At 43.6% G+C, this 27,253-nt stretch overlaps 1 protein-coding gene across 2 annotated transcripts in view; it reads right to left on the bottom strand.

Moving 5' to 3' along the window:
* Pip4k2a (phosphatidylinositol-5-phosphate 4-kinase type 2 alpha) overlaps positions 1–27,253 on the bottom strand; it is a 164,480-nt gene that overhangs the window by 50,882 nt on the left and 86,345 nt on the right. For both annotated transcript variants that reach the window (XM_038333403.1, XM_038333404.1), the window contains exons 2-3: positions 18,599–18,696; positions 16,737–16,833 (exon numbers count right to left, since the gene is read on the bottom strand). In XM_038333403.1, the coding sequence (XP_038189331.1) occupies positions 16,737–16,833; positions 18,599–18,696 (195 nt within the window). The remainder of the gene's footprint in view (positions 1–16,736; positions 16,834–18,598; positions 18,697–27,253) is intronic.

The following is a 27,253-nucleotide window of genomic DNA, read 5'->3' as shown; positions in this document are numbered from 1 at the left end:
GCAGTGCCAGCCTTACGACTTCTTCATGTGTTTCTCGTCACGTGGCCCGCTTTATCATGCCTATCTTAACTCACACAGGCTAGGGCCGTTGGGGAATTTTAGTTCTCTTTCCATCACTGGCTTCTATCCATCCCGCTCTGTCTTCCTTTGCTGAAAAGCATACAGGCTTCCCTAGCAGAAAATACCGAGAGAGGAATCCCCACCCCCCCCACACACACTGGGAAGGCACCCAGGACTTGTAGCTTGCGCTCCACAATATTAGGTTCAGAAACAGACACGGAGGAAGAAGATGGAGTGGGCAAGTTTGGAAGAAGAAAGGCCAACAGAGGCATTAAAAAAAAAACTTATTTTAATTAACGGATGAAAAAAGAAAGACAGATTAGATCCAATCAAGGCTGAAAAGTGCCACTTCGGGGTTGTTTTGATCTTCATTATCCCCTTTCCCGAAGTACAACACTTACTTTTCAGGAATTGTATCCACTCATATGTTTTCAGGAAAAGGTCAGACAAAATCACCCACAGACACCCAGCCCAGGTGTGGAGAGATCTGCTGCTCCGAAAGCCCAAATTCCTCGCTGTGGACGAGTGTGGACAGGTATTCGCGCTGAGATAAGGTTGACATTATTTAAATTCTAAGTCTAGGGTCCGCACAGATCAGTTCAGAAGTGATGGGATTATCTGCTACAGTCCTTTCTACAACAAGTTTTTATCAGAGAATTCAATTCACTTCAGGGAGCAGCCTCAAGTTGAAAATCCCCAGCTGTTGGGAGACACTTCTGGGCACAGCATTGCCATTACATTAGTCGGAGCAGCTGTGACTCCCAAATGAGACGGTGACAAGACCGGCTACTGAAGCTCCTGCATGGAAGGGGGTGGAGAGGGACCGTAGACCCTCACCGGAGATCTCGCAGCTGTCAGCAATCCTGCCCTGCCTGGACTCGGGAAGTGCCAGCTAGAATCTATCAGAGTGGAGGGTTGACTAAGGGGAGGGGGAAGGGAGGGGACTCCATTCAGGCAGCTCTTGGCAGTCCTCAGGGACGCAGCTGTTTGTGGGTAAGGCAAGCTCCTGAAGGGGCCCTAAAACTCAGGGCTTCTCCAGGCTGGGCTGGGTAACTGCTCCTTTGGTTTGCTGTTGGAAGATAATTTATTACCACCTCTCCAGGAGAGCTGATACAACTCCCCCCCCCCCCCCCAAGGTTCTCCTTCTGTCCTTGACCTCTGCTTACAGTTCAGCATCTTCTCAAACTAATGGCTAAAGATGGAGGCAGGGGCGACATGAAGCAGGACAAAAGAGGTCTGCAACAAAAGCCAGCGCAATAAGAATCACAGCCCAACAGCAATGGCCCTCTCCCATGACACAGCTCATGAATGGTCTCCAAGCTTCCTACTTCCTCTTGTAATTATTAACCAGGATTAATTAGTACTGTTAATTCCCAGAAATTTGGGAAATGGCCAATGATTTACCATTACTTTATGAAATAAAAAATGGATAAATGTAAACAAAATACAAAACATGCTATATGCATTGGCTATAGCTTTTCTTCTATACATTTGAAAATTTCTTTTCATAAATTCTATAATCCTTTAAAAGTTGTCATAAGTAGATATACCTTGTCCCAAGAAAAAGGCAGACAAAAATCAATATTGAGAAAAATCTCATACCAAATATACACTAATTTCAAACTCTGAGTTTATTTTCAAAAAGAAATCAATTTTGCTTGTGTGTGTGTGTGTGTATGCCTGCATGTGTCTGTGTGTATGCATGTGTTTGTGTGTATACATGTGTACATGTATGTAAGCCAGAGGTTGATGCTGGACGTCTTGGTCTATGCATCTTTTTTTGAGAGACAGTCTTTCCCTGAACCTGGAGCTAGCTCATCAGTTCAGCTAGGTTGGCTGACCACCCACCCCAGCAGCTCCTTTGTCTTCCTCTGCTGCACTTGGGTTACTGGAGCACGTTGTTTTTATGTGGGTGCTTGGGACCTGAACTCAGGTCCTCATATTTTCATGCCAAACACTACACCTACTGAACCATATCTCCTGTGCCCCTAAACATCCTTTTGTTTTTTATGTAAATACATAATTTATTTTGTGTGTGTGTGTGTGTGTGTGTGTGTGTGTGACCCTGTGAACTTGTAATTGCTTTCTTCTATCACCTGGGTTTTGGGAATTGAACTCAGATCATCAGGCTTGGCACCAGATGCCTTTATCCACTGAGTCATCCTGACAGCCCCTAAACATTCTTTTTCAGTAGTTTTATTTAGAAACAACTCCCAGACCATACCACTAACCAAAAGCACACAACTCAGAAGGCTTGGTGTGTTTACAAAGCCATGCAGCTACTGCCATATCCTTTTAGAGCGTTTTTAGCATTCTGTACCCATTTCTGCTTTGATTCCTTTCTCTGGCTCTCACCTGAGAACTTCGTGTGGTGGTAGATTTGCCTGTTCCAGACATTTCACATAGTACAAAGATGCCGCAAGCAACCCACACACTGTTTCCAATGCTCGGAAACACAGGCATCCCTGCATGAGGCCATTGACGGCACAGTTCTGCAAACTACAGACTCTATGCTGCTGACTCAGGCTGAGCAAAGGGGCAATAAAGGGGATCTCTGCTCATTTTAGTGCCTAGCCATAATTGCAGGGGACACATCACAGGTAGCAGATATTGCTTCTCGGGCTGCTCCTGGGCTGGCTGGAGCTAAGGGTAAGATGGGCGTTTGGACTTAAGTTGAAGTTCTAAGACAAAGCTGACTGTGCTCTGAGACTACTTAATGATGCCGTCCCTTTTAAAACCAAGCATACAATTTGATATGTAAGCTCACTTTTCCATGGACACGTTTCTGGTCTTGTGATATCTGATATCCTGTCTCAACCTCAACAGCTGCCTTTGAAGCTCAGGTGCTCTAGCAGCCCTCAACAGGAAACAAAGCAAGATAATGAGAGAAGTCCCCCTTCAATGGCTTTTCTGCATTTATAATTGGGAATTTACCATCCTTTCCCTTCAGCAAAGGATTAACAGTGCAGCCTCTTCCAACAGTGGGCACTGAAGATGCTGACCTCCACAGTGGGAGGCCCAGGATTAGTGGAGCCTCCAGAAGGAGGAGAAAGCATAAAGGTCAATTTAATGAGCTCGTTCCAATCACCAATCCTTTATAGTTCTCATAAAACATGCCGTTTTAGTAACTGTTACTTTCTCCAGTACCTTTTAAAAAAAAAATACCAAGTATTTTCACACTTAAGTCTCTGACCTAGTCTCATATTTGCATATATTTTTGTAGTTTCCCCCCTTGTTGGTAGCCTGTATATTCTAGTAAAAGTCCCATATGAAGCAGGATGGCTCAGTGGGTAAAGGTGCTTGCCACCAAGCCTGACAGATGACCTGAGAGGGATCCCCAGGTTCACACTGTAGAAGAAAGAACTGTAAGTTGTCCTCTGACTTCTATTTGGGTACTGTGGCACCTCAATCCACTCTTTATCATAATATACACACAAAATAAATAATATAAAAAATGTTAAAATCACATATGAAACGTTTTTTAATGTTAGTCAGAAGGAAGAACACTTGGAAAATCAATCCTGCCAAGCTCAAATGCGGGAAGTCATTAGCTCCCTAAAAGAGTCTATCAATATTAAAGAACATGTATTAGTTACAGTTTAGGTCACCGTGACTTAAACACCTTACGGGAACAACTCGAGTAGGACGGGTTTATGAGGCTTGCACAGTCGCCTGGGGCATCATGCAGGACATGAAGGCAGCAGGAGAGACTGGTGGGCGGGCATGATGGACAGGAAGGAGAGTGAAGCTGGGACAAGCTCTGATCCAGCGACCTGCTTCTGCCAGTGGGTCCCCACCTCATGCTCCCTATCCTCCCTCATTTCACAGGTAACACCGAGACACACTGTGGTGGGTCACAGCATCAGTCACGGAAGCCCCAAGGCTCATCCAGTTCTACCAATTCCCAGGAAATGCTCTTCCCCAATGCAGGCGACCTGTTTCATGGACCTGAAGCCTGGAAACCAATCCCAATTCTGTGGATGACTCCGGATCATGACTACAGGCCTCAAATTCCACAGCCCAGGAGGACAGCGTGATCACGGCCCAGAAAGGCTATATTCTGGGATTACCCTGGACATATGTGAGCAAGCATAGGTGGTCTTCTGACATCATCAGACTGTTAAAGACCAACATGCGAGCCGTGACCATCAAGGAGTCATTAAATGCATACTGTGTTCAAAGCCCTGTGTTAAGCTCTTGGGGAGTTTCAAAGAATGTCTGAACTGGGCTCCTAAGCACAGATTGGCTTTCACTTTAGAGGGGAGAAAAACACATTTAATGCTCATCAATAATGAAACAACTCTCAGAAAAGGGGAGGACAGCGATGGAGTCTAACGGACTGCAGAACGGAAGTGCAGGAGCTTCACAGAGAGTTGTGAGAGCAGCATTTTAAACTCCCAGGGTGGCACTTGACTTTGGAGACAGAAATACCAGACACCAGCAACCAAAGACTGTGAAAAGGAAACACTGTGTTTACCTCATACCCAGGGTACGACTAATTCTGACTAATAATTAGCCTGGGCTATACACAGTGAGGAACAGCCCAAACAGGCTGAGGGAAGGAAACACAGGCCAACAGGAAGCCTGGGCTAGATGGCAGGATTAGGGGTGGGGTGGGCTGTGATAGGGAAAAGCATATTCCGGGCTCTCAAAGAGGAAGCAAAAAAAATCCCCAAATCGGGTGCAGATTGGCTGTGGGGTGCATGCTACTCTCAGAGTGCTGAGCACCTGAGACGGAACTCCTGCGTGTATTAGCCCAAGGGCCTCCACGAACAGTTAGAGCCACCACCCAGGGCCCCGTGTGATGTAGAATGTGATTATCCTGCGAGAACAAACTGCAAGAGCCAGCTGAGCAAAGCCAATCACCCAGGAGTGAAGAAGCAAGAGTTGGAACTGCACGCACAAGCGTCTTCAGGTGGGGACACTGTCAATGTGACTGTCAAGAGACAGAATCCACAAGGACTCCCGTGCTCATGCTTCCTGGAGCTGCGCCCCTCCTGCTCACTCCTATGAGTACCACCAAGGGCACTCAGATGAGTGGTTCACAGTCTCTTGTGGACACTTCATGGTCTTCTCCAAAGCCACAGGTCAGAAACTCCATTTCACTTCCCATCTCTTACATTAAGCTCCAAATTTCCCAGAGACCCACTTGACCTGTTCTCTGAGTTGCTGGGGCAGCAGCTCCTCTTTGGTGCTATTCCTTTTCTCTCACTGGCCGTTGGCCCTGACTTTTCTGTTTGACTCTCTTTGAAGTTGTGTGAAGCTGTTCTCTGTCAGTGACAAATGACTTGGTTCTCTTTTCCTCTGTAAACACTGGGATTCTCCTAGCCTCCCATTTTCTTACCTCTCATGAACCATCACACTACCTTTAAAAGGTGTGTATGTGGTAAGAGGAGGCCTGGAGAGATGGTCCAGAGTTCCAGGTGCCCTTGGCTGCTCTTTCTACTCATGCAGGGTGGATCACAAGGGCCGGAACTCCAGCTTTTAGATACCTGATGCCCTCTTCTGTCCTCCTGCACTCATGTGGTATACATAAATACACATAAACAAAAATAAATCTTTTAAAAATTATTTACCAGCCCACTCCCAGGTTTCAGAGGCTGGGGGATGGCTTGGTGGATAGAGTACTTGCCATCCAAGTTAGGATCTATAGAATCACATAAAGCCAGATGGGTACAGTAACCCACTGTAGTCTCAGCACTCAAAAGATAGATAGAGACGGGGTTCCTGGGGCAGCCAATGAGCTCCAGATTATCAGATATCAGTTTCTGCCTTCTGCATGTATGCTCACATGCATACATGCATGCACACATGCATTCAAATCATACACACACACACACACACACACACACACACACACCAAAAACAGACTATGTAACATTTCTCCTCTCCTGCACAAGAACCACAGGCCTGCTTGCTAGGTGCAGAATAAGGGTGAGGCATTCAGAGATGTTGCCACCTTCTCTGTGTGTGGCCATTCCCCATCTGTGTCTCCCACAGGTCCCTCTCTACCCAGTTGATTGACATTGTACAAATGCCCCTGCCCCTGTCTCTTTCTTCCAGAACTCTCAAGGGTACCCTGGAAAGGGTAGAAGTAATCAAGACTATAGTTTCTTCCTTCATTAGTTTGAAGTCAGCTTGAGAAATCTATACTGAAAACATCTTCATTCAACAGAGTTGACATCCCAGACGTATTGGTGGGATCCCCCCACTCTCTAAGTTTAGTGAACTGGGGAGTTCTTCAACTTAGAGCTTGAAACTTAAAACAAGAACATCAGAAGTTGAAAATGTTAGCCTTTAAAATGAATTATTTTTAAAATTAGAATTCTCTGTTGCAGACACAAAGAAGAAAGGGCATCAAACGTGAATAATGAGGGATTCTAATTCAGGAGGCGCAGTGGGGGAAAACAAAACCTGGTATTATCCAACACAATGAACAAGAGGGCTCGGTTTCAACTGTGCCCTGTATTTAGTTTGAACATTGCAGGCTCCATCCTGGGCAACTTCTTGGATTTTGGTGGGCAGTCCTCTCTGAAGCTCACAAGCAGATGGGAGCTTCCACCTGACTTCCCAGGATTGTCTTAGAGGCCCAAATATCCTTGCTGGCAAGGCCAGCAAGGTTGCAGATTTTTGCCAGCAAGGTTGCAGATTTTCTCAGAGCGAATTAAACATCTTTTGACTGCTTTATTCTTTCATCTGTATCCCAAGAATGTCTAGACCCTGGCTTCAAAAACGAGGCTATAGCTCAGTTGGTAGAGTGCTTGCTTAATAGGCATGAGGCTCTGGGTTCCGTCCTGAGTGCATAAAGCCAGGCAGGATGGCACATGATTATAGTCCCAGAACTACTGAGTAGGGGAGATGTCTGGAATGTTTAGATAGAATCTGATGTTCAGGAGCACAAATAGATACATGTAGAGTCAAATAGCTTGAGTGAAATCAGAATGGCAGAGGCCAGGGCTTGAGGTATGAGAAATACAGAAAAAAGAAGCATCTAAAAGCATCTAGAAAGAAAGCAGGTGCAGGGGACCATGTGGACCTATAATAATCAGAAAACTGTGACTCAGTCTGAGCACATCACAAACTGATCATAGAATTAAACACATACTAAGGTACTGTAGTCAGATTGAATCTGAAATTACCATGCATGCATGCACGCGCGCGCACGCGCGCGCGCACACACACACACACACATTTGTCTATGTATGTTAGTGGTTATGGGCTTTGGATGTGAAATGTCCCAGGAAGGCTTGATCCCCAGCTGGTGGAGCTCCTGGGGGCTGATGGGACTGGGTGAGCTCTAAGCTAATGGGTAGATTAAGCCATTGATGGAGTCATAATCCAATGGCATTATTGGGTGGGGATAGAAGCTAGGAGTCTGGATCTACTTGGTGAAAGGTTAATTAGGGCTTTCAAGGGCTCCTTTCCTCTCTCTCCCTACCTTGTTTGTTCTCTTCCTCCTCCAGTCTCCTCCCCAACCTTGCTTCCTGGCAGGCAAGAGGCTAGCAGCTTTCTCTACCAAATGCTTCTGCAACTATGGTATTCTGCCTTACCCCACGATCCAAAACATCATGTGTTTATAACTTCTGAAACTATGAGCCCAAATAACCCCTCCTTTTTTTTAGGTTATTTCCCGCAGGTATTCTGTCATAGTAATGAAAAGTGATGATCATGGATGGTATTATTAATTAGTGATAAAGGTCCCATAATGGAACTGTTTTGTCCTTAACAGCAAGAAAAAAACCAAAACAACAACAACAGCAAACTCCAAACTTAAAGACACCCATGAAATCAGAACCAGAGCAAAGGCACAACTGTTTACTGACTGTAAGAAGAGATTTTCAATATAATTTAGGATGTTTAAGTTCTCAGTAAGGCTGGCTAATTACCTCCTTCTACTTTATCAAAGTGACCTCTAGTCAACAATGCTAAGGAAACAAGGTGAGATAGGTACCCATTTGAGTTAATGGAAAGACCCAAATACAAGATGAATCAGATGATCCAGGTCCTTATTGCCACACAGATTTAAGGTCACCTGTCTAAAATACAAGCGCTTCAGAAAACAAACACAGCCAGACAACTGCTCCAGTTAGCAGGCCAGTGTCTCTGAAAGGTGACAGGAGCTTAGTCTGTCGGCCCAACTTTTCCTGTCACACTGGAAGGGTACTCCAGGCTCAGATCAGAAAAAGATTATCTTTTCTCCCCCTTCATTTTTGGTACAAGGGGTGGGACCAAGGTGTCATACAGGCTAAGCATATGCTCTCAGCACAGTTTAGATGCCACCTTTCAACACAGTGTTCACGAGGCTGCACTCAGGAGGGGCAGGAGGCTGCCTAACGAACGCGTGACTACGTGGTACTCATGTGCAGTGTCTCCCGCTATGTAGGCTGGCCGGTAGCTGAGCTGATGGATTCCCCTGGATCTCGCCCACTCACACTTTCCACGGGAGCCCGCCAGGTACAACGAGAGAGCCAGAGTATCACAACTGCTGTCCTTTAGGACAGTCCACTCAGCCAACAGCCTGGGCTCTGCCTCATTTCATCACCTCGTCTTCGGCCCAGACGTGGGGTGCTGTCCTGTACTGGGGCTGGAACCCACAGACCGGTGCATGCTAGGAAAGTGCTCTACCATCGAGGTACACCCCAGTGTGCTGATCAGGCTTTGGAAAATAGGGCTCAGGAAAAGAATGTAGGTTTCGAGAGGAAAGGAAAGTCCACTGTGGTTTACTGAAGGAACTCTGAACTCTCACTGAAAACATTTTAAGTAGAAACACAGTTGGCAAAGAGAAAGCATCAATGTCATGCCCGGAGCAGCAGGCAGAGCTGACGAAAAGAGGTGTTCCACGGTGAACCATGCTCAAGCCGACTCCCTCCATTCTGGTCTCTCAAGCTCGGCGGTCAACAGACTTGCCGGTTAGCAACTCGTGAATAACCCTCCACTTGCCTCATTTCCTTTCCAAGTCTATTTTCAGCGATTTGCACATAAATATCAACTTATATGGTGGTGTTTTTAGGGGACGAGTGGCACCTTAATATTTCAGCAGCGAAATTGTCATTTTAGGGAACTTTAAAACTACTTTTCTCTGCCACAACACAGAACTCAGAACATAACGGGATCGCTTTCAACCTCTTTAACAGAACTGACAAGGAGACATGCAAAGAGTTCATTCTGTAATGAACATAGGAAGATTCTGCAGCGGTGCCCTCAAAACTCAGTCTGTAAAACGCCAATACTGTTCACTGTGTTGTACGTGCGTGGTAGGGCATACGGGAGCATGTACATGCAGATGCATGTGTTTGGAGGTGACATAGGCGTCTTCTACTGCTTCCCACCATGTGTTTTGTGACACGGTCTCTCAGTGACCCACAGCCCACCGTGGACGAACTAGACTGGCTGGCCAGCGAGATCTGCCTGTGAGGATCACACTCAGGTCCTCATGCTGGTGTAGCAGGCACTCACTCCAGTGACCGGGCAAGTTCACCAGCCCCTCGCTATATTCTAATTAAAGCTGGGATAGAGGAGGGACACAATCGTGTTTGTCTCCAGAGTCAGGCAGGGATTCCTTTAAGATGTCAAGCCATATGAAATTATCCTTTTCTATTTTACACAAATCTTAAAAAAAAAAAACTCCAGTAATTATTCTGTAAAAAGTCACTCATTAAACCATAAACATATTTGCCCATGATTGGGATCTAAGTTTCTGGGATTTTTTGTTTGTTTGTTTTTCGTTTTTGTTGTTATGTGTTTGGCGCAGGGGGAGTTGGTTTTTTGAGACAGGGTTTTTCAGTGTAGCCCTGGCTGTTCTAGACCTAGTTCTGTAGACCAGGCTGGCCTCAAACTCACAGAGATCTACCTGCCTCTGCCTCTCAAGTGATAGGATTCAAAGCATGTGTCACCACCTTCTGGCTCAAGTTTCTGTTTGATCAATAAAGTCCCAACTTTAGTGACCTCAGAACTGCTTAAGGAAAGAGATACCTAGACTCTGCATGTTGCATCCTCTAACCCTCAGTCTTCCTTTGGTGCCCAGAGTTTCAGCTCAGAACCTGAGCCTTTGTGGAGTCTATGACCCCACTGAACAATCGTTACCTGGGAAGTTCTGCTCTTTCAAAGCATAACAAGGTCTCAGGCCTAATGAAGTGTTGTGAAATATTACTTTACCTATTAAAGATGTGTTATATTCGTTTATGTTGCATTTGTTTAACTCTATAAAGATGTATTGCTTTGTTTCACCTTACCTGCCGAAGGCACTTGATTGGTCTAATATAAAGCTGAACAGTCAATAGCTAGGCAGTAGAAGGATAGGTGGAGCTTGTAAGCAGAGAGAATAAGTATAAGAGGAATCTCAAGATTCAAGGCTCAAGACAGAAGAGAATGAGGGAAAAAGAGAGGGAGAAGCCCAGGGCCAGTCACCAGATATGCAGCAGGACATACAAAATGAAAGATAGGAAAAAAAAAACCCAATGCAAAAATATAGATGAAGAAAAACAGGTTAAATTACATCATAAAAGTGAGCAAGAAATGAGCCTAAGCTAAGGCTGAGCATTCATAACTAATAATAAGTCTCTGTCATGATTTGGGAGCTGGTTGGATCCAAAAGAAACCCTGCTACAAATACCCACAGCCAAACGTTAGGCAGAGTTTGGGATTCCTGTGGAGGATAAGAAAAGAATATAGGAGCCAGAAGTGTCAAGGACACCATGGGAAGACTCATACAATCAACTAAGCTGGGCTCATAGGGGCTCGCAGAGACGGAACGGACAATCAGGGAGCCTGCATGGGACTGACCTAGGCACTCTGAATGTGTGTTACAGTTGTGTAGCTTGGACCTCTTATGCAACTTCTAGCAGCGGGAACAGGGGCTGTCTCCAACTCTTTTTTTTGTTTGTTTTGTTTTGTTTTGTTTTGTTTTTTTTTTGAGACAGGGTTTCTCTGCAGCTTTAGAGCCTGTCCTGGAACTAGCTCTTGTAGACCAGGCTGGTCTCGAACTCACAGAGATCCGCCTGCCTCTGCCTCCCGAGTGCTGGGATTAAAGGCGTGCGCCACCACCGCCCAGCCTCCAACTCTTTTATTTGCTTCTGAGACCCTAATTCTAATACTGGGTCACCTTGTTCAGCCTTAATATATGGAGAAGTGCTTAGAATTATTGCAACTTGATATGCCATGTATTATCGATACTCATAGGAGACCTGCCCTTTCCTGGATGGAGATGGAAGAGGAGGGAATTGAAGGGTAGAAGGTAGATAATGGGGGAGAGGGACTAAGAGGGGAGGATTAGGAAAGGCTGTGTCTGGGATATAAAATACAGATGAAGACAGCAGGCCTGAGGCAGTGAACTCTACAGAAGCAGGACTGACCAGCGCCCTAAGCCAGAGTGGGTGTTGCTATCCTAATATCTAAAAAAAAAATAGACTTCAAACTAAAATCAAAAGAGACAAAGAAGGACATTCCATGTTAGTCACAGAAAAAAAATTTATCAAGAGGAAATCTCAATACTGAACACCTATGCCCCAAATACAAGGGCACCCTCATATGTAAAAGAAACACTTCTAAAGCTTAAATCATACATTAAACCCCACACACTAATAGTGGGAGACTTCAGCACTCCACTCTCACCACTGGGCAGTTCAGGTGGACAAAAAAAATGAACAGAGAAATAAGGGAACTAATAGATGTTATGACTCAAATGGACTTAACAGACATCCATAGAATATTCCATCCAAACAGAAAAGAATAAGCCTTCTCAGCACCTCATGGAACCTTCTCAAAAACTGACCACATACTTGATAACGAAACAAACCTCAACAGATATAAAAAATGGAATAACCCCATGTACCTTATCAGATCACCATGGCTCAAAACTAGAACTCAACAGCAATTCCATAAAGCCCACAAACACATGGAAATTAAACAATGCTCACCTGAATTATCAATGGGTCAAGGAAGAAATAAAGAAAGAAATTAAAGATTTCCTAAAATTCAGTGAAAATGACCACACAACATACCTAAATTTATGGGACACAATGCAGTGTTAACACGAAAGTTCATAGCACTAAACACCTACATAAAGAAGCTGGAAAAATCCCACACTAGTAAATTAACAGAACATTTGGAAACTTTAGAACAAAAAGAAACAAACTCACCCAAGAGACCTAGATGGCAGGAAATAATCAAATTGAGAGCTGAAATCAACAAAATAGAAACAAAGAAAACAATACAAAGTATCAATGAGACAAAGAGTTGGTTCTTGGAGAAAATCAACAAAATAGACAAACCTTTATCCAAACTAACCTAAAGGCAGAGAAAGAATATCCAAATTAACAAAATCAGAAATAAAAAGGGGGACATAACAACAGACACGGAGGAAATACAGAGAATCATCAGGTCATATTTTGAAAACCTGTACTCCACAAAATTGGAACACTTAAAGGAAATGGACAACTTTCTAGATAAATATCACATACTAAAATTAAATCAAGACCAAATAAGCAAATTAAATAGACCTATAACTGCTGAAGAAATAGAAACAGTCATCAAAAGTCTCCCAACCAAAAAAAAGCCCAGGACCAGATGGTTTTGGCTCAGAATTCTACAAGACTTTCAAAGAAGAACTAATACCAATATTCCTCAAATTATTCCACACAATAGAAACAGAAGGAACATTGCCAAACTCTTTTTATGAGGCTACAATTACCCTGATACCCAAACCACATAAAGACATTACTAAGAAAGAGAATTACAGACCAATCTCAAGCATGAACATTGATGCAAAAACACTAAATAAAATACTGGCAAATTGAATCCAAGAACACATCAGAACCATCATCCACCATGATCAAGTTGGCTTCATCCCAGAGATGCAGGGACGGTTCAACATATGAAAATCTGTCAATGTAATCTACCATATAAACAAACTGAAAAAAAAAAAAAAACACATGATTATCTCATTAGATGCTGAAAAAGCTTTCAACAAAAAAACAACACCCCTTCATGATAAAGATCTTGGAGAGAGCAGGGATACAAGGAACATACCTAAACATAATTAAGGCAATATATAGCAAGCCAACAGCCAACATCAAACTAAATGGAGAGAAACTCCCAGTAATCCCACTGAAATAAGGTACAAGACAAGGCTCTATATCTATTCAATATAGTTCTTGAGGTCCTAACTAGAGCAATAAGAAATCAAAAGGAGATCAATGGGATACAAATCAGAAAAGAAGTCAAACTCTCATTATTTGCTGATGATATGATAGTTTCATACCATCAAAATCCCACCAAAATTCTTTACAGACCTCGAAAGAATGGTACTCAACTTTATATGGAAAAGCAAAAACAAAAAAAAAAAAAAAAAAAAAAAAAAACAGGATAACCAAAACAATCCTGTACAATAAGCAACCCCCAAAATTCTACCAAGGAACTTCTACAACTTATAAACACTTTCAGTAATGTAGCAGGATACAAGATTAACTCAAAAAAAAAAAAAAGAAGCCCTCTTTTACATAGATGATAAATGGGCTGAGAAAGGTCACCCTTCATAATAGCCATAAGTAGCATAAAATATCTTAGAGTAACTCTAACCAAACAAATGGAATACTTGTATGACAAGAACTTTAAATCTTTGAAGAAAGAAATTGAAGAAGACACCAGAAAGTGGAAAGATCTCCCATGTTCTTGGGGAGGCAGAATTAACATAGTAAAAAATGGCAATCTTACCAAAAGCAATCTACAGGTTCAATGCGATGCCCATCAAAATCCCAGCAAAATTCTTCACAGACCTCGAAAGAATGGTACTCAACTTCATATGGAAAAGCAAGGAAACCAGGATAGCCAAAACAATCCTGTACAATAAAAAAATTTCTGGAGGCATCACAATCCATGACTTCAAACTCTACTACAGAGTTACAGTACTGAAAACAGTCTGGTATTGGCATAAACACAGACAGGAGGATCAATGGAACCGAATCAAAGACCCAGATATTAATCCACAAACTTTCAAACACCTGATTTTTGACAAAGAAGCAAAAAATATAAAATGAAAAAAGAAAGAATACTTAACAAATGGTGCTGGCATAACTGGACATCAACATGTAGAAGAATGAAAATAGATCAATATCTACCACCATGCACCAAACTCAAGTCCAAATGGATCAAAAACCTCAACATAAAACCAACCATACTGAACCTCATAGAAGAGAAAGTGGGAAGTATACTTGAACACATTGGTACAGGAGACCACTTCCCAAATATAACCCCAATAGCACAGACACTGAGAGAAACAATTAATAAATGGGACCTCCTGAAACTGAAAAACTTCTATAAAGCAAAGGACACGGTCAAAAAGGCAAAACGACAGCCTACAGAATGTGGAAGATCTTCACTAACCCCACATCAGACAGAGGTCTGACCTCCAAAATATGTAAAGAACTCAAGAAATTGGTCATCAAAATAATCATAATAATATTGGACAAATAATCCAATAAAAAATGGAGTACAGACCTAAACAGAGAACTCTCAACAGAGGAATCTAAAATGGCTGAAAGACACTTAAGGAAACGCTCAACAGCCTTAGTCATCAGAAAAATGCAAATCAAAACAACTTTGAGATTCCATCTTAATGGATAAATAGCCAAGATCAAAAATAGTGATGACAACTTATGCTGGAGAGGTTGTGGGGTAGAGGAAACACTCCTGCATTGCTGGTGGGAGTGCAAGCTGGTACAGCACCCTTTGGATATCAGTGTGGTGATTTTCAGAAAATTAGGAAACAACCTACCTCAAGATCCAGTAATACCACTTTCGGGTATATATCCAAAGGATGCTCAACTGTGCCACAAGGACATGTGCTCAACTATGTTTATAGCAGCATTCTTTGTCATAATCAGAACCTAGAAACAACCTAAATGCCCCTTGACCAAAGAATGGACAAGGAAAATGTGGTATGTTTACACAGTGAAGTACTACACAGAAGAAAAAAATAAGGACAGCTTGAATTTTGCAGGCAAATGGATGGAGCTAGAAAACATCATTTTGAGTGAGGTAACCCAGACCCAAAAAGACAATTATCATATGTACTCACTCATAAGTGGTTTTTAAATATAAAGCAAAGAAAACCAGCCCACGAATCACAATCCCAGAGAACCTAGACAACAATGAGGACCCTAAAAGAGACATACATAGATATAATCTAAATGGGAAGTAGAAAATGACAAGATCTCCTGAGTAAATTGGGAGCATGGGGACCTTGGGAGAGGGTTGAAGCAGAGAGAAGGGGCTGGGAGGGGAGCAGAGAAAAATGTAGAGCTCAATAAAAATCAACAAAACAAATAGATGAATAAAAAAAGGCTGCTACAATGAAGCATGGCAGAAATTCTTAGAAACGTTTAACAAAGGTGGGTGGGGAACGGGAGCCTAACCTTTAGGAAGGTAGGTTAGGCAAGCAGAGTTTGCCTGAATGAGCGCATTCAAGAGAAACCATAGAGCAAGCTGTGGCAATACTACCCTGTTAGATCACCTGGAGAGATAATGTGGCGCTTGATGCAGGTTTAAATTCAGGACAAGCTAGAGAAAGTGTTTATTTATTCGAGAAGGCTTATGACAAGTTAGAACTTAGATTTCTGCTTTAAAACAACCAAGCAAACAAAACCTTTAGCACTTATGGCTCTGCTGTCCACAAGAGGCTCAGGACTCAATGGCAGGTGCAGAGTTTGAAATGAGAACGGCCCTCACAGGCTCACATATCTGAATACTTGGTTGAAGTTGGTGAAACTGTTTGAGAAAGATTAGCAGGAGGTGCGTCTTGAGGGGCAGGCTTTGAGGTTCTAAAAGACCATGCCCTTTCCAGTCAGCTCCCTCGGCTTCATGCTTGTGTCTCAGGATGTGAGCTCTCAGCTAAGGCTTCAGCACCATGCCTGCCCGCTGACAGTCATGGACTCAACCTCTGAAACTGCAAGCCCCACAAAAACATTTCCTTTTTCAAAATATAAATTACCGAGGTCATGGTGTCTTATCACAGCAATGGAAAGGGCTAAGAGAGCAGCAGGCCTTCTGCAAAACTGACCAGGAAGCAGCCGCTAGTGAAAAAGCCACATCACATGGCAAAGTCACAACTGAGACTGTGCGCGTGCAGCGAGAGCAGCGAGAGAAGTGAGAGCCTGTTAGTGCGAGGTTGGCGGAAAGGAAGACACACCAACAGTGGGCAGGCTGGCAGGTTCCTGCAGGTGACAAGAGGGCCGTGGCCCCACAGTGCAGCACTGTGAGACACAAAGCAGAGCCCAATGAGAACGATGCGGAAGGAGACAGAGTTTGCCAACCTGCAACCTTGCAAATTAGCAAGAACACAATCCCTAAGGTTCCTAAGTGGCCTCTGCCAAAATAGAGAAGCATGAATTTAACACACGCCTACATGCTTGCATGGGCTGATGACACACCCCACCCTCGAGTGTGGCTGACAGAAACTTGCATCTAGAAGTGACAGTGTTCACAGAGCTAAGTCTCTTTCCACAGAAAATCCATGTCTTTTCCTCTAGGCATCTCACTGAAATCCAACCATGCAGAGACCTTAACTTCCAGAATGCCTAACTTCAGAATGAGCACTGAAACTGTGCATGCAAACTCTCTCATGAGAACTGAAACACAAGCCCTATTTGATAGTGCAAACCCATATCACAAAAGCAGCTCACCTGGAAATCTTGGTCATCGATTCCGAACCTCTCCCGAAGATTCCGGAAGACCATCGGGCAGTATTCCTTAAATTTGAAATGGCTCGGCATGTTTTCCCTGCAATGGTCACATTGTGGAATGAGGCTCAGACAGACAGGAGGTTAGCAGACTTCCCGATGCCCCCTCAGATCTGTGCGTAGCAGTGAAGGTGAGAGTTCATCGCCCACAGCAAGCACGGATGGACTCCACAGGTACAACCCAACCAAATCTGACAGACAGAGGGGAAAGACTGACAGTGCTGTCTGTCTCCCACTGAGACTGTGTTACCCTTCATCCTGGCCGACCACGCCAGCCACTCTCTCAGGAGAGGGGTGGGGAGGGACAGTATGGAATGGTGTATGAAGGAAGAGCAGACAAAATGGCAGTGAAAAAGGGTAAGCAGTGTCAACCTTACTGTGGAAGCAGCCATCAAACACGCTGGCCAGACACCCAAGACCCACATTCCAAATCCACAGGCCCAAAAGAAACTCAGGACAAATGGCTAACTGAAGCGCACACTGCCTCCAGGCTCACTCAGTACCTGTGGCTCCCCTCAGCTCTTCCACTCCACCCTACCCTAAACTTCTCCAGCTCATGACTTCCCATTTCCATATAACCCTGCCATTTTGGCCATGTGCTCTCAAGATCCAGCTCTCTTGGTCCTTGCATATTCTCTCTCTCTCTCTCTCTCTCTCTCTCTCTCTCTCTCTCTCTCTCTCTCTCTCTCTCTCTCTCTCTCTCTCTCTCTTTCTCGCCTTCCTCTCTCACTCTGCTCCCTGCCCCCACCATGGCCCAGTTCAGTCCACTGACCATGTTCATTGTACTACTGTCTCTCCCTGCTCTGGACCCATCCAGATGTCTCTGGCTGCACTCTCCCTTATAGCTACAATAAAAACTTCCTTCCCCTCAACCATGCCTTTGAGCAGTCACATGTCCTCATTTATACACTCATGAACTCAACCTCTAAACAGTATTATGGGGAGAAACAAACCCATACGTTTGCAACAGAACAGCATCCTACTTAAGACCTTGCATGAAGGGCTGGGGTGTAGCTCAGTGGTAGAGCACTCGCCTAGCATGTGTGAGTCCCCAGGTTCAATTCCTCACACTACAACAAAGAGAAAATGAAGAGAGAAGTTTCATACTAATTCTGATATGGGAGGCTACTCTTGGGCTCATCCCACTAATACAGAATTGCCCCTCCATTGTGCTCTAACAGAGCAATGGATACTAATTGCGCACACCCTTTTATTACTATTTACTTTGGAATATGTGTCAGTTTCCAGGTATTGTCCTGGCTGTGAGACCTTTGAGGGAAGGACCATGTTGTATCTCTAGTTTTTAGATGAACTGCCTAATATGTAATTGACTTTGCATAATGATATCAAAGGCATCCCATTTACATGATGGATATTAGCAATGCCCGAACATGACATCCAGTTATATGTTACAACACATCTTAATTATTTAGTGTTTTATAACATAGTCATTTTTATTAATAAAGCCACTGTTTTCAAAGTTTTGTGTACAAGAACAGAAGTCCATAACTGCTCAAACAATCCAAGTAATTTACAGCTCCAAAAATTTAAATAGTAATGAGGATATCACTTCTAATATATAAGATACTCATAGGGAACAATATGCCATATGGCAAAGGGATATTATCCCAGGGGGCCTGCTGCCACTTCTCTGAATATGACAGATGGCTATGTTTATCAAGGATTAACTTCACCAGCAAAACTTTACTCCCACCCATTGAAAAAATTATGTGATTACAGAAAGTCACAAAAAGTCCTATTCTGCACAGCCAGGGCAGGCTCCAGAGAAGATGACTGGTACTCACTTGTTAAAAAGGTGATTGTCCACCTTTATCTTTGAGTAGGCTTTGAAGTCATCTGGCATCAACATGACGGGGATTTGAACATGGCTCAGTTCATTGATCTGAAAAAACACAAAATAAACAGCACTGGTTACTTCCATCCCGATGAGGACAACTGGACTCTTCACCATACTGGCAAAGAAACCTGGTGAACGCGGGCATTCTGCTCACCCTCTGCTTCCCACCGTGAACTCTGTCCTCTTGCACTCCTCACTCCTCCCAGCTCCCACCCTTGGCCTGGGTGGCACAGGGGGAACATGGGGGCCAGACTTGAAGGCTATTTGTCCTTCAGGGACACATCCTCCTCCCTTGTCTTCCTCGTCCCTTCCAGACACTCAATTCAGAACTCCCCTGACCCCATTTCTAGGACAACTTCCTGTGTGAACAAAGTGTTATCTGAGAAAGAGAATCTTAAATCCTGAGGTAAATATTTGCTGAATTAACAGGTATCATTTATATGCTGGGGCACCCGAAGAATGATGCTGACATCATATGGTCTTTTCTTTCTCATAGGAATTGGGTTTAAACGTAAACACTGGGATGGGGCTTGAAGGTGACAGTTAAGGACTTTCACTGAGGAAGGAGGAGGACAGCTTCATGGGGTGATGTGAGAATGAGAAGCTCACACGGGGTCAGGAGCAAAAGCGGAGTCAGCTGTGGACACTTCCACATGGGTCTGGAAGAAGAGGAAGGAAGGTTTGAGGCTAGCCTGGGCTACACAGTCAAGCTATCTCACAAAGAGAACAAAGAGCAGAGGTGTGACTCCAGAGGACAAAGCATAGAATCCCGTTTCCTTTACACCACAGGAAGTGACGGGGTGGTTCTGACATATGACTGTGAAAACCCTGACTTTTTTTCTTGGTTGTTTTCACCCTTGATCACCGTGCTATTTTCTCCCCCACTGATATCAATAAAAACACTTTAAACATCTGTACTTCCTGTAGAATGGAAGGTACTCTAAAGGGTTCTTGGGTCCAAAAAGCAAAACCAAACCAAGCAAAAAAACAGTAAGTTTCTTGCTAGGGTATGTATTTTAATGCACTTCTGGTTTCTTAGAAAGACACCTTGATTTCAGGAGACCATCCTTCCTGTAGGGGCATCCAGCACGCTGGACTCAGTAAAGGCAATCAGCAGGGAAGCCTGAAGGCTGATGCTGGTTCCAACACTTTCTTAGACACAGCTCATGGGAGCTGGTGGCTCAGGGACTTAAAAAGAAAAGAACGGGCCCGGAAGGACCAGTGTAAAAGGTAGAAAATGAAGTTTGAAGAAACGGGGCTTGGCTTTGGGGCAGAGTCCATTTGCATACCAAATTGTAAGTGCCATGCTGGCAGGGAATGGTTCAGAGAACAGGCATAGAGATCCATGGTTGGGTGGCTGGGGTTCTTGGGGTTTGAGACTCTTGTTGACCAAGTGTGGTATATAGAGGAGCAAGGGAACTGTAGGACCATCACGCAAAAATGAGAAATCCGTGACACTCAATTCCTCAGGGAGGAATTCCTACTAGAGTGGATGGGCGGGGCATTTGAACCCAAGACTCAAGTCCAAGGCAGCTAAAAGAAATGCTTGAGTCTAAACAGTGAGTGTTCTGGGACTCAGAGCAGGGGTGAGCTGAAAGGCTTCTTGAAGGCTGTGAAGCTGAAGTCATGTTGCAGGGGCAGTGAGCTGTGATTTGGGTGCATATATATTGATTTAGGTATGTACTGGGTTTGTGTGATATGTGTACTTGCTAGTGCAGAAATGTGCACACGTATGTGGGTGTGGAGGCCCAAGATTAACATTCAATGTTTTCCTCAAGTAGTTGTGTGTGTGTGTGTGTGTGTGTGTGTGTGTGTGTGTACGTGTTTGTGTAGACAGGATCCCTCTCTAAACAGAAATATCATTCATTGGGTAGGCTGGCTGCAATGAACTTCAGGGACCTGTCTGGATCTACCGGTCCCATTGCTGTGGTTTCCAGGAGCACCCTTGGCTTTTTACATGGGTGCCGGGATCCTGGGGATCAGAGCCCAGGTCCTGGTGCTTGTGACATACAGCAGTCACTTCACAGACCAAGCCTCTCCTCAGCTTGCTCTCTTCCTTTATAACTAAGGTTGATACTGAGTTAAAGTAAAAAATTTTGGGCCATTTTATCTTTCTTCTACACTGTCTTTCATTTACAGAGGCTTTACATTTCCTGTCTCCCTCCCCTGTCAAGTTATTCTTTCAAACTCCTGGGGCAGGTGAATTAACCACCCACGAAAAAACAATGATCCAGAGGAGCCGGCACTCAGAAGCAGCTTTTAATTAGTAGTCAATGTGTTTCCAACCGTGTCTCTTGAGCATCTATTTTTTTTTTTTTTCTGTAGGAATGCTTCATTTGGGTACATAAGGTAAGTGGTCCTTCATCAGCTTTACTGAAATGTGTTAACTTCAGCATTATAACTGAAAGCTCATCCAACTTCCCGGGTGACTTTACTCTCTTTACATTGCACACTCTGAAAGATGCTTACTTCTAGTTCAAAACCACAGTGGATACAGGCAATGATAATGAGCTCCCATCTCAAATGAGGATAAACTAATCCTCTTTGCTAACTTCATGTGGGGCTCCTGACTGAGCTTGCAGATTTCTGAACAGTGGGTTTTGAAGTTTTAAGATTTGTTGATTTGGCATTCTACTTTAGTCCAGTCATTCCATGTGGCCCATCCCGAAATTGGAAAGAAAACTGACAATGGTTTGTTATTGTTCTATTATTATTATCATCGTCGTCATCATTATTATATGGTGCGGGGATGGAGTCCAAGGCCTTATGTATGCTAGGCAAGTGCTCTACCACTGGACTGCACGGCCAGCCTTTTTCAGTATTTAAAAAGAGTTTCTGTCTTTATAGATATTTAAGTTGAGACTACATACGTATTTATGTACGCTATACGATATTCATGGAAGGACACAAAAAGATTTGTGTTAGCCACTACTATATTAAAAGTCCCCACCCCTTAGGAATACGCATATGTTATAAAAATCCAAATCGTTTTCATTTTTGGAGATAAGAATGGAGTCAAACAAAGGGCACACTTTATAGGATTGCAAATATCAAATCAACTCTTAGAACCGCTTTCATACGTGGGAGTGCCTTCTGGTGATCAAACAGCTGTACACACCGTCTTACACAGCTCAGAACTTTCTAAGCGTATCAGACACACATCCATGCAGAGAGGTCTCTGGCTGGGTCTCTCTGTACCCTGAGAAGGATCTCATGGTTCTGTTTATGCCGTGCCAGTCACCCCCAAAACACAGGTGATGCTCAGCATTGCCTCTCTGCAGAGCCATTGGGGACAGAGCCTGATAGCACCCAGATCTAACATATGCCAGGAAATAAAGGAGCTCTGTTGTCAACATCAATAGAAGCAAGGCTACGGCAGGCTGGGGAGGGCTGGCACAAATGCTTGTTCGTACCAAGGCCCAAATGACCTGAGCGTATTAGAATTCAAGAGTTAAGGAAGGGGGGGGGGGCAGAGGGGAGTTGGCTTAGTGTGAAGACGGAGGAAGGGAGCCAGGGAGACGGCTTGCCTCAGCTCAGCTTTGTCTGAACTCACTTTAATACTTGGCATTAATGCCATAGCTAAGACCGGACACCTGCCAAATGCCACACTGGGGTTTCTAGAAACAGCATCTTATCTGATACTTATAACTTAGTAGTATAGGTACTATCATTATTCCCATTTTCCAGATAAGGAAATCCAGGTCCCGTGGGATTAGCCTCTAGCTATTAACTGGGCAGGCTGTATGTGAAACTCAAGACCATGTAGTAAGGACTCCAGCATTCTGGCTAGATTTCCCAAACTCAGGCCTTTTGACATTCCTGCCAGCCTCGAGGTTGAGAGTTCACAGCAAGGAGCCATTAAGAGACTAAAATTTATGCCTCTGCTGTGTTACAAACTTCTAAAGAATTCCTTTTTTAAAAATAACAAATCAATAGAAAATGCACATTTAATTGAATATGTACTGTAGTCTATAATTAGACCAGCTGTGGTTCAACCACATAGACTAAACTGGGATTCGTCACTCAACTGTCATCATCCCTCTGTGTGTCACTCAAGCTGCATTCGATCTGAATGCTCCAAACAGTTATTAATGAAGGGCGCAACATTTATTACCAGAGTAATTATTTATTGCAGACAATTCTCCGTGGTTAATATGAAGCACAGTAGCATTTTGTGAATGTTTCCTACAGTTCTACTTGGGAAAGGTGTCTTGACGTTTCTCATTTCTACCACAGGCGAGCTAGCACCAACACCATAAAGCACAGGTGTGTGCTTTTCCGAGGGTTCCTGAAGGAAATTCACACTGTAAGCAAGCAATTATGTTGGAAAAAGTTGGGACCAGCAAGCAAATTCTGGACAAGAAACAGACAAGTAAGTCCCAATTCAACTGGTAATGGTTCTAAAATTAAGGCACATAAAAGTATCCTTACAAAAGCTGCTTCATACTGAGGCATTAAGAAAAAAACACACTTAATATATACTTTTTAAGCCAAGCAAAGGATACATTCATAAACTGTGAGGCATTTTTATTTATGACAATTAATTTGGGTACATTCATCCAAAACACCATGCTTTCAAACTAATAGATAATTGGCAGATGCTTTTGGCTTTTACTTTTGTTTCTGCTTGTTTTTAGACAAGGTCTCACTATGTGGCACCTGGTGGCCTAGAACTCACTCCATAGATCAGGCTGTCCTTGAACTCGCAGAGATCCACCTCTCTCTGGGATTAAAGGGGTGCACCACCTCTCCTGCCTATTAAATGACTTTGATTCAGCCAAGAAAAAAAGGATCAAAACCTCGAAATCCCTCGCGTGTAAAGAGACCCTAAAGCATTTACTCTGATTTTAGTAAAGATACTTTTCTAGAGCCAGGCGGTGTTGGCACGCACCTTTAATCCCAGCACTCAGCACTCAGGAGGCAGAGGTAGGTGAATCCCTGTGAGTTCAAGACCAACCTGGTCTACAAGAGCTAGTTCCAGGACAGCTAGGACTGTTGCACAAAGGAAAACAAAACAAAAAAACAAAAACAAAAACACTTCTCTAGAGCTCATGACTCACTGAGTTAAAACAGGAAGCCAGGGTGAGCAACTGTGGGCTCCAGGGCTCCGGAGCTTCCTGGGGAAGCCAAGGGTACCTATGATTGGGGCAGGATGTGAGGTGCCGACAGGGGAATGGGAAGGACCCAGAGGTGCCATCCATTCACCCCTCCTCCCAATCTCAAGCCAAGCAAACTGAGCGCCCACGTTAAAACACAGTTCAGTGACAGAAAGCAGAGAGCTGGGGGAGATCACTAGGAAGAATAAGCACCAAGGAGTCAGGGCCAACAAGGACCCAGCAGGAGAAGGAACTCCATGCATAAGTCAACACGATTGTTCAGAAGGCCGGGTTACCACCGACTGACGTCTTAGGAAGATATGATCACAAGTGTGCCCTACCAGATTTCCTACACTAGGCTTTCGATTGCTTCTGGCTCACACAAAACGATCCTCGCTTCACGACAAACAACGCGATGAGTTAGTTAGTGGAAAAAAAAAAAAACAAACAAATAACTGCGCCCTTCCAGTATTGCTATTTGAAAATAAATATTTTCCCCTTACCAGACTCATCCTAAAATATTCCTTTGCAGCCCTTTGATAAAGCATGCAACGATTTTCCTGCCAAATCACTTTTTCTGCCTTGAGGTTCATTCCACATAGGAAATGAACGAAATGAGTATTATTTACATGGTATGGTAGGAACTGGAAGTTCTGGCACGTTCTACTCAATTCCCATACCAGAGGGCCCACGCACACACACACACACACACAAATGGGAACTTTCACTGAGTCTCCCCAAAAGAGACAAAAAAAAAAAAAAAAAAAGACCCCAGCTGCATTTATAAGAAAATATCTTCCCCTGTGTGACTTAGAAACACCATCAAGATTCTCTCCCCAAGCTCTTCTGAGCCACCTACACTGTCACTGGGTGTCAGAGGACAGGACTGGATGAGAACAGACCAGAGACTCACAGCTTTGCAAGTTACAATGGTTTTCAGTTGCCAGAACCAACAGTTTGAAACTAACTTGAGCAACACAGATGAATCTTGTTTCAACAACAACAAAAGCAGAATAGAATACGGCAGAATAAAGCAAAAGGAAGAAAGAAAAATCATGTTTTCTATTTTCTCTTATGTTTTTCCTGCTAACTTAAGTTTGGACAGAACTACCTAAATTTTTAAAATCAGATTTTTTAGTATCAATTTGATACCCACTTATAATTGATAAGGTCAGTGCAAAGGAAAAACAAACCTTCAATAAAAATTTGCATATCATTTGTGAATACTTTTTACAATCTTGTCACTGTTATAGGTTGAAACAATTAAGGATTTCCAGAACAAACAAACAAACAAAAACCAAAAACCAAAACCAAACAAGGTCCCCGACAGCAAGTGGCCCACACGTGGGCTGGAGTGGCTCTCATTACAGCTGACATTGCAAACTAAATAGCAATTTGAAAGTTCTGAGGTTTCTGTGGGGCAGGCAGAGCAAATTAGAGTCAATTACAGAGGTAGGAAAACCAGGCAGCTGAAGATGTTTGTGAAGTGTATTTTTATTTGTCACAGGGCGAGGGGTCAATTTTCCACAGCGGCTCCATCAATATTCATTTTCTGAAGGCATTTTGGAAAAGCTAACATTTCTGTGTTTGTAGATCAGACAGATGACAGGATCCAAGTGTGAGCTACCTTCCAATATCTAGAAAATAATATTTCACTTTGACAGGGTAAATGAAACCGTTCTGATAGCAAAGCTACAATATAAGCCAAGACAAAAGAGTCTGTCCCGTCGCCTGCAAACTTAAGAACTAAATTAATCACTTAGGGGGTAATTTCCTCTTGAGCAAGAATGACCAAGTCAATCTTTTGAATAGTGGCTACCTGATTAAAATAAAAATAAATGTCAGCAGCAATATTTAAACTCTGGCTTGGAATCTTACTTGAATTTATAAGGCAAACACAAATTCTACCATCTAACAACATAATGCCAAGAGTTCTATCATCAATAGTGCTCTTCCTGCCTCCCCCTCCGCACATGTGTGTGTGTGTGTTTTGGGAAAGGATCTTCCATGGACCTGGCCCTTGCCAAGTAGGCTGGGCTAGCTGGGAGTGAGCCCCAGGGTTCTGCCTGTCCCCACCTCCTCCAGGACAGGGACAGTAAATGTTCACCTGTTTTTTTTTTTTTTTTTACTGTGGGTTCTGGGGAATGGACTCAGGACTCCATGTTTGGGAGGCAAGTACTTTACCAACTGAGCCATCTTCCCAGCACCATTCCAAAGAGAGTTCTGATGGACTGGCTCACTGGCTGGCCCACTACCGACTTCACCCAAAGAATGGTTTCATGTTAAAATTTACCACCCATAAAACACAGAACCCAACATTAAATTGCTGTATGAAGGCCAGAAATCTATAAGTTATTACAGAGGAACACGGGAGAAAAAAACAACAACTAAAAAAGACTTCGCAGTGAAAACAAGCATTACAAAGTGGTTCATTTAGAAGGATGCCAGGCCTGAAGTCCAGAGACCCATGGCTGAGAACTAGTCCTACTGCTTTGTCCAGCCCCAACGCCTTGATCTCACATTATGCTGTTAAAAATGAATTTGAGAAGTCAAATGACGTGCTTTTTGTTTCAGTGATTTAGAAAGTGCTTAAATTAAGTACCTATCTTTATCAGACTTCATAAATTTTACACACGAATCTAGATTTCTGGACTCTTTTACAACAGGAAGTGATAACGTGGCATGTGTCTGCATCCTGTCTCTGATGTGAGTGGTCGCAGGGATTCGTTCCTTGTTGGGCACATTCGCCATTCATCTCTGTCTCCTGACTGGGATACTGCTCACCCTGTCAGGTGTCATAGGACACCAGTGCCTCACCTTCCTGAAGCTGTCCCCTAAATAAACACAAATTAAAAAAAAATGATTTTAACAGATTTTCCCCCCCACCCACAATTCCTCAATGATCTATGTGAGCTCATCCAGGTTGGTACCTCAGGGTCAGCTGGGGAAGCCAACAGCACACACCTGAAGCTGCCACATCACATCTCCAGCTTTGTTTGTTCAGCAAGCTGCCTCTAGAAGGGCACTGGGTGGAACCCCAGAAAAGAACAAGAACCATGTGGCAATGATTCAGAATCATTTAAATCCCCTACCATCCTACTAGATCAGCAGTTCTCAAACTGTGAGTCTCAACCCCTTTGGGGGATCAACTATCAGATATCCCGCATATCGGATATTTACATTACGAGTAATAGCAGTTGCAAAAATTATAGTTATGAAGTAGCAATGTAATAATTTTATGGTTGGGGGTCACCACAACATGAGGAACTGTACTAAAGGGTCACAGCATGAGGAAGGTTGAGAACCATTGCTCTAGACAGAGAAGTTGACTCTGCAATTCCCCTGCAGGCTCAGGTGTCTGTCCTCCTTATTCCCAGCTGGTGACACTGTGCTGGGAGACTGTGGGGTTCCTCTGGAATGTGACACCTAGCTGGAGGCCTTTAAGGGTATGGCCATTTCTGTCCCCTACCCTATTCTTGCAGAGACAAACAACCTTCTGAAGACCT

This window comes from Arvicola amphibius, chromosome 6 (genome assembly GCF_903992535.2).
Source record: "Arvicola amphibius chromosome 6, mArvAmp1.2, whole genome shotgun sequence".
NCBI classification, from domain to species: Eukaryota; Metazoa; Chordata; class Mammalia; order Rodentia; family Cricetidae; genus Arvicola; species Arvicola amphibius.
This window is presented reverse-complemented; position numbering and strand designations above follow the sequence as displayed.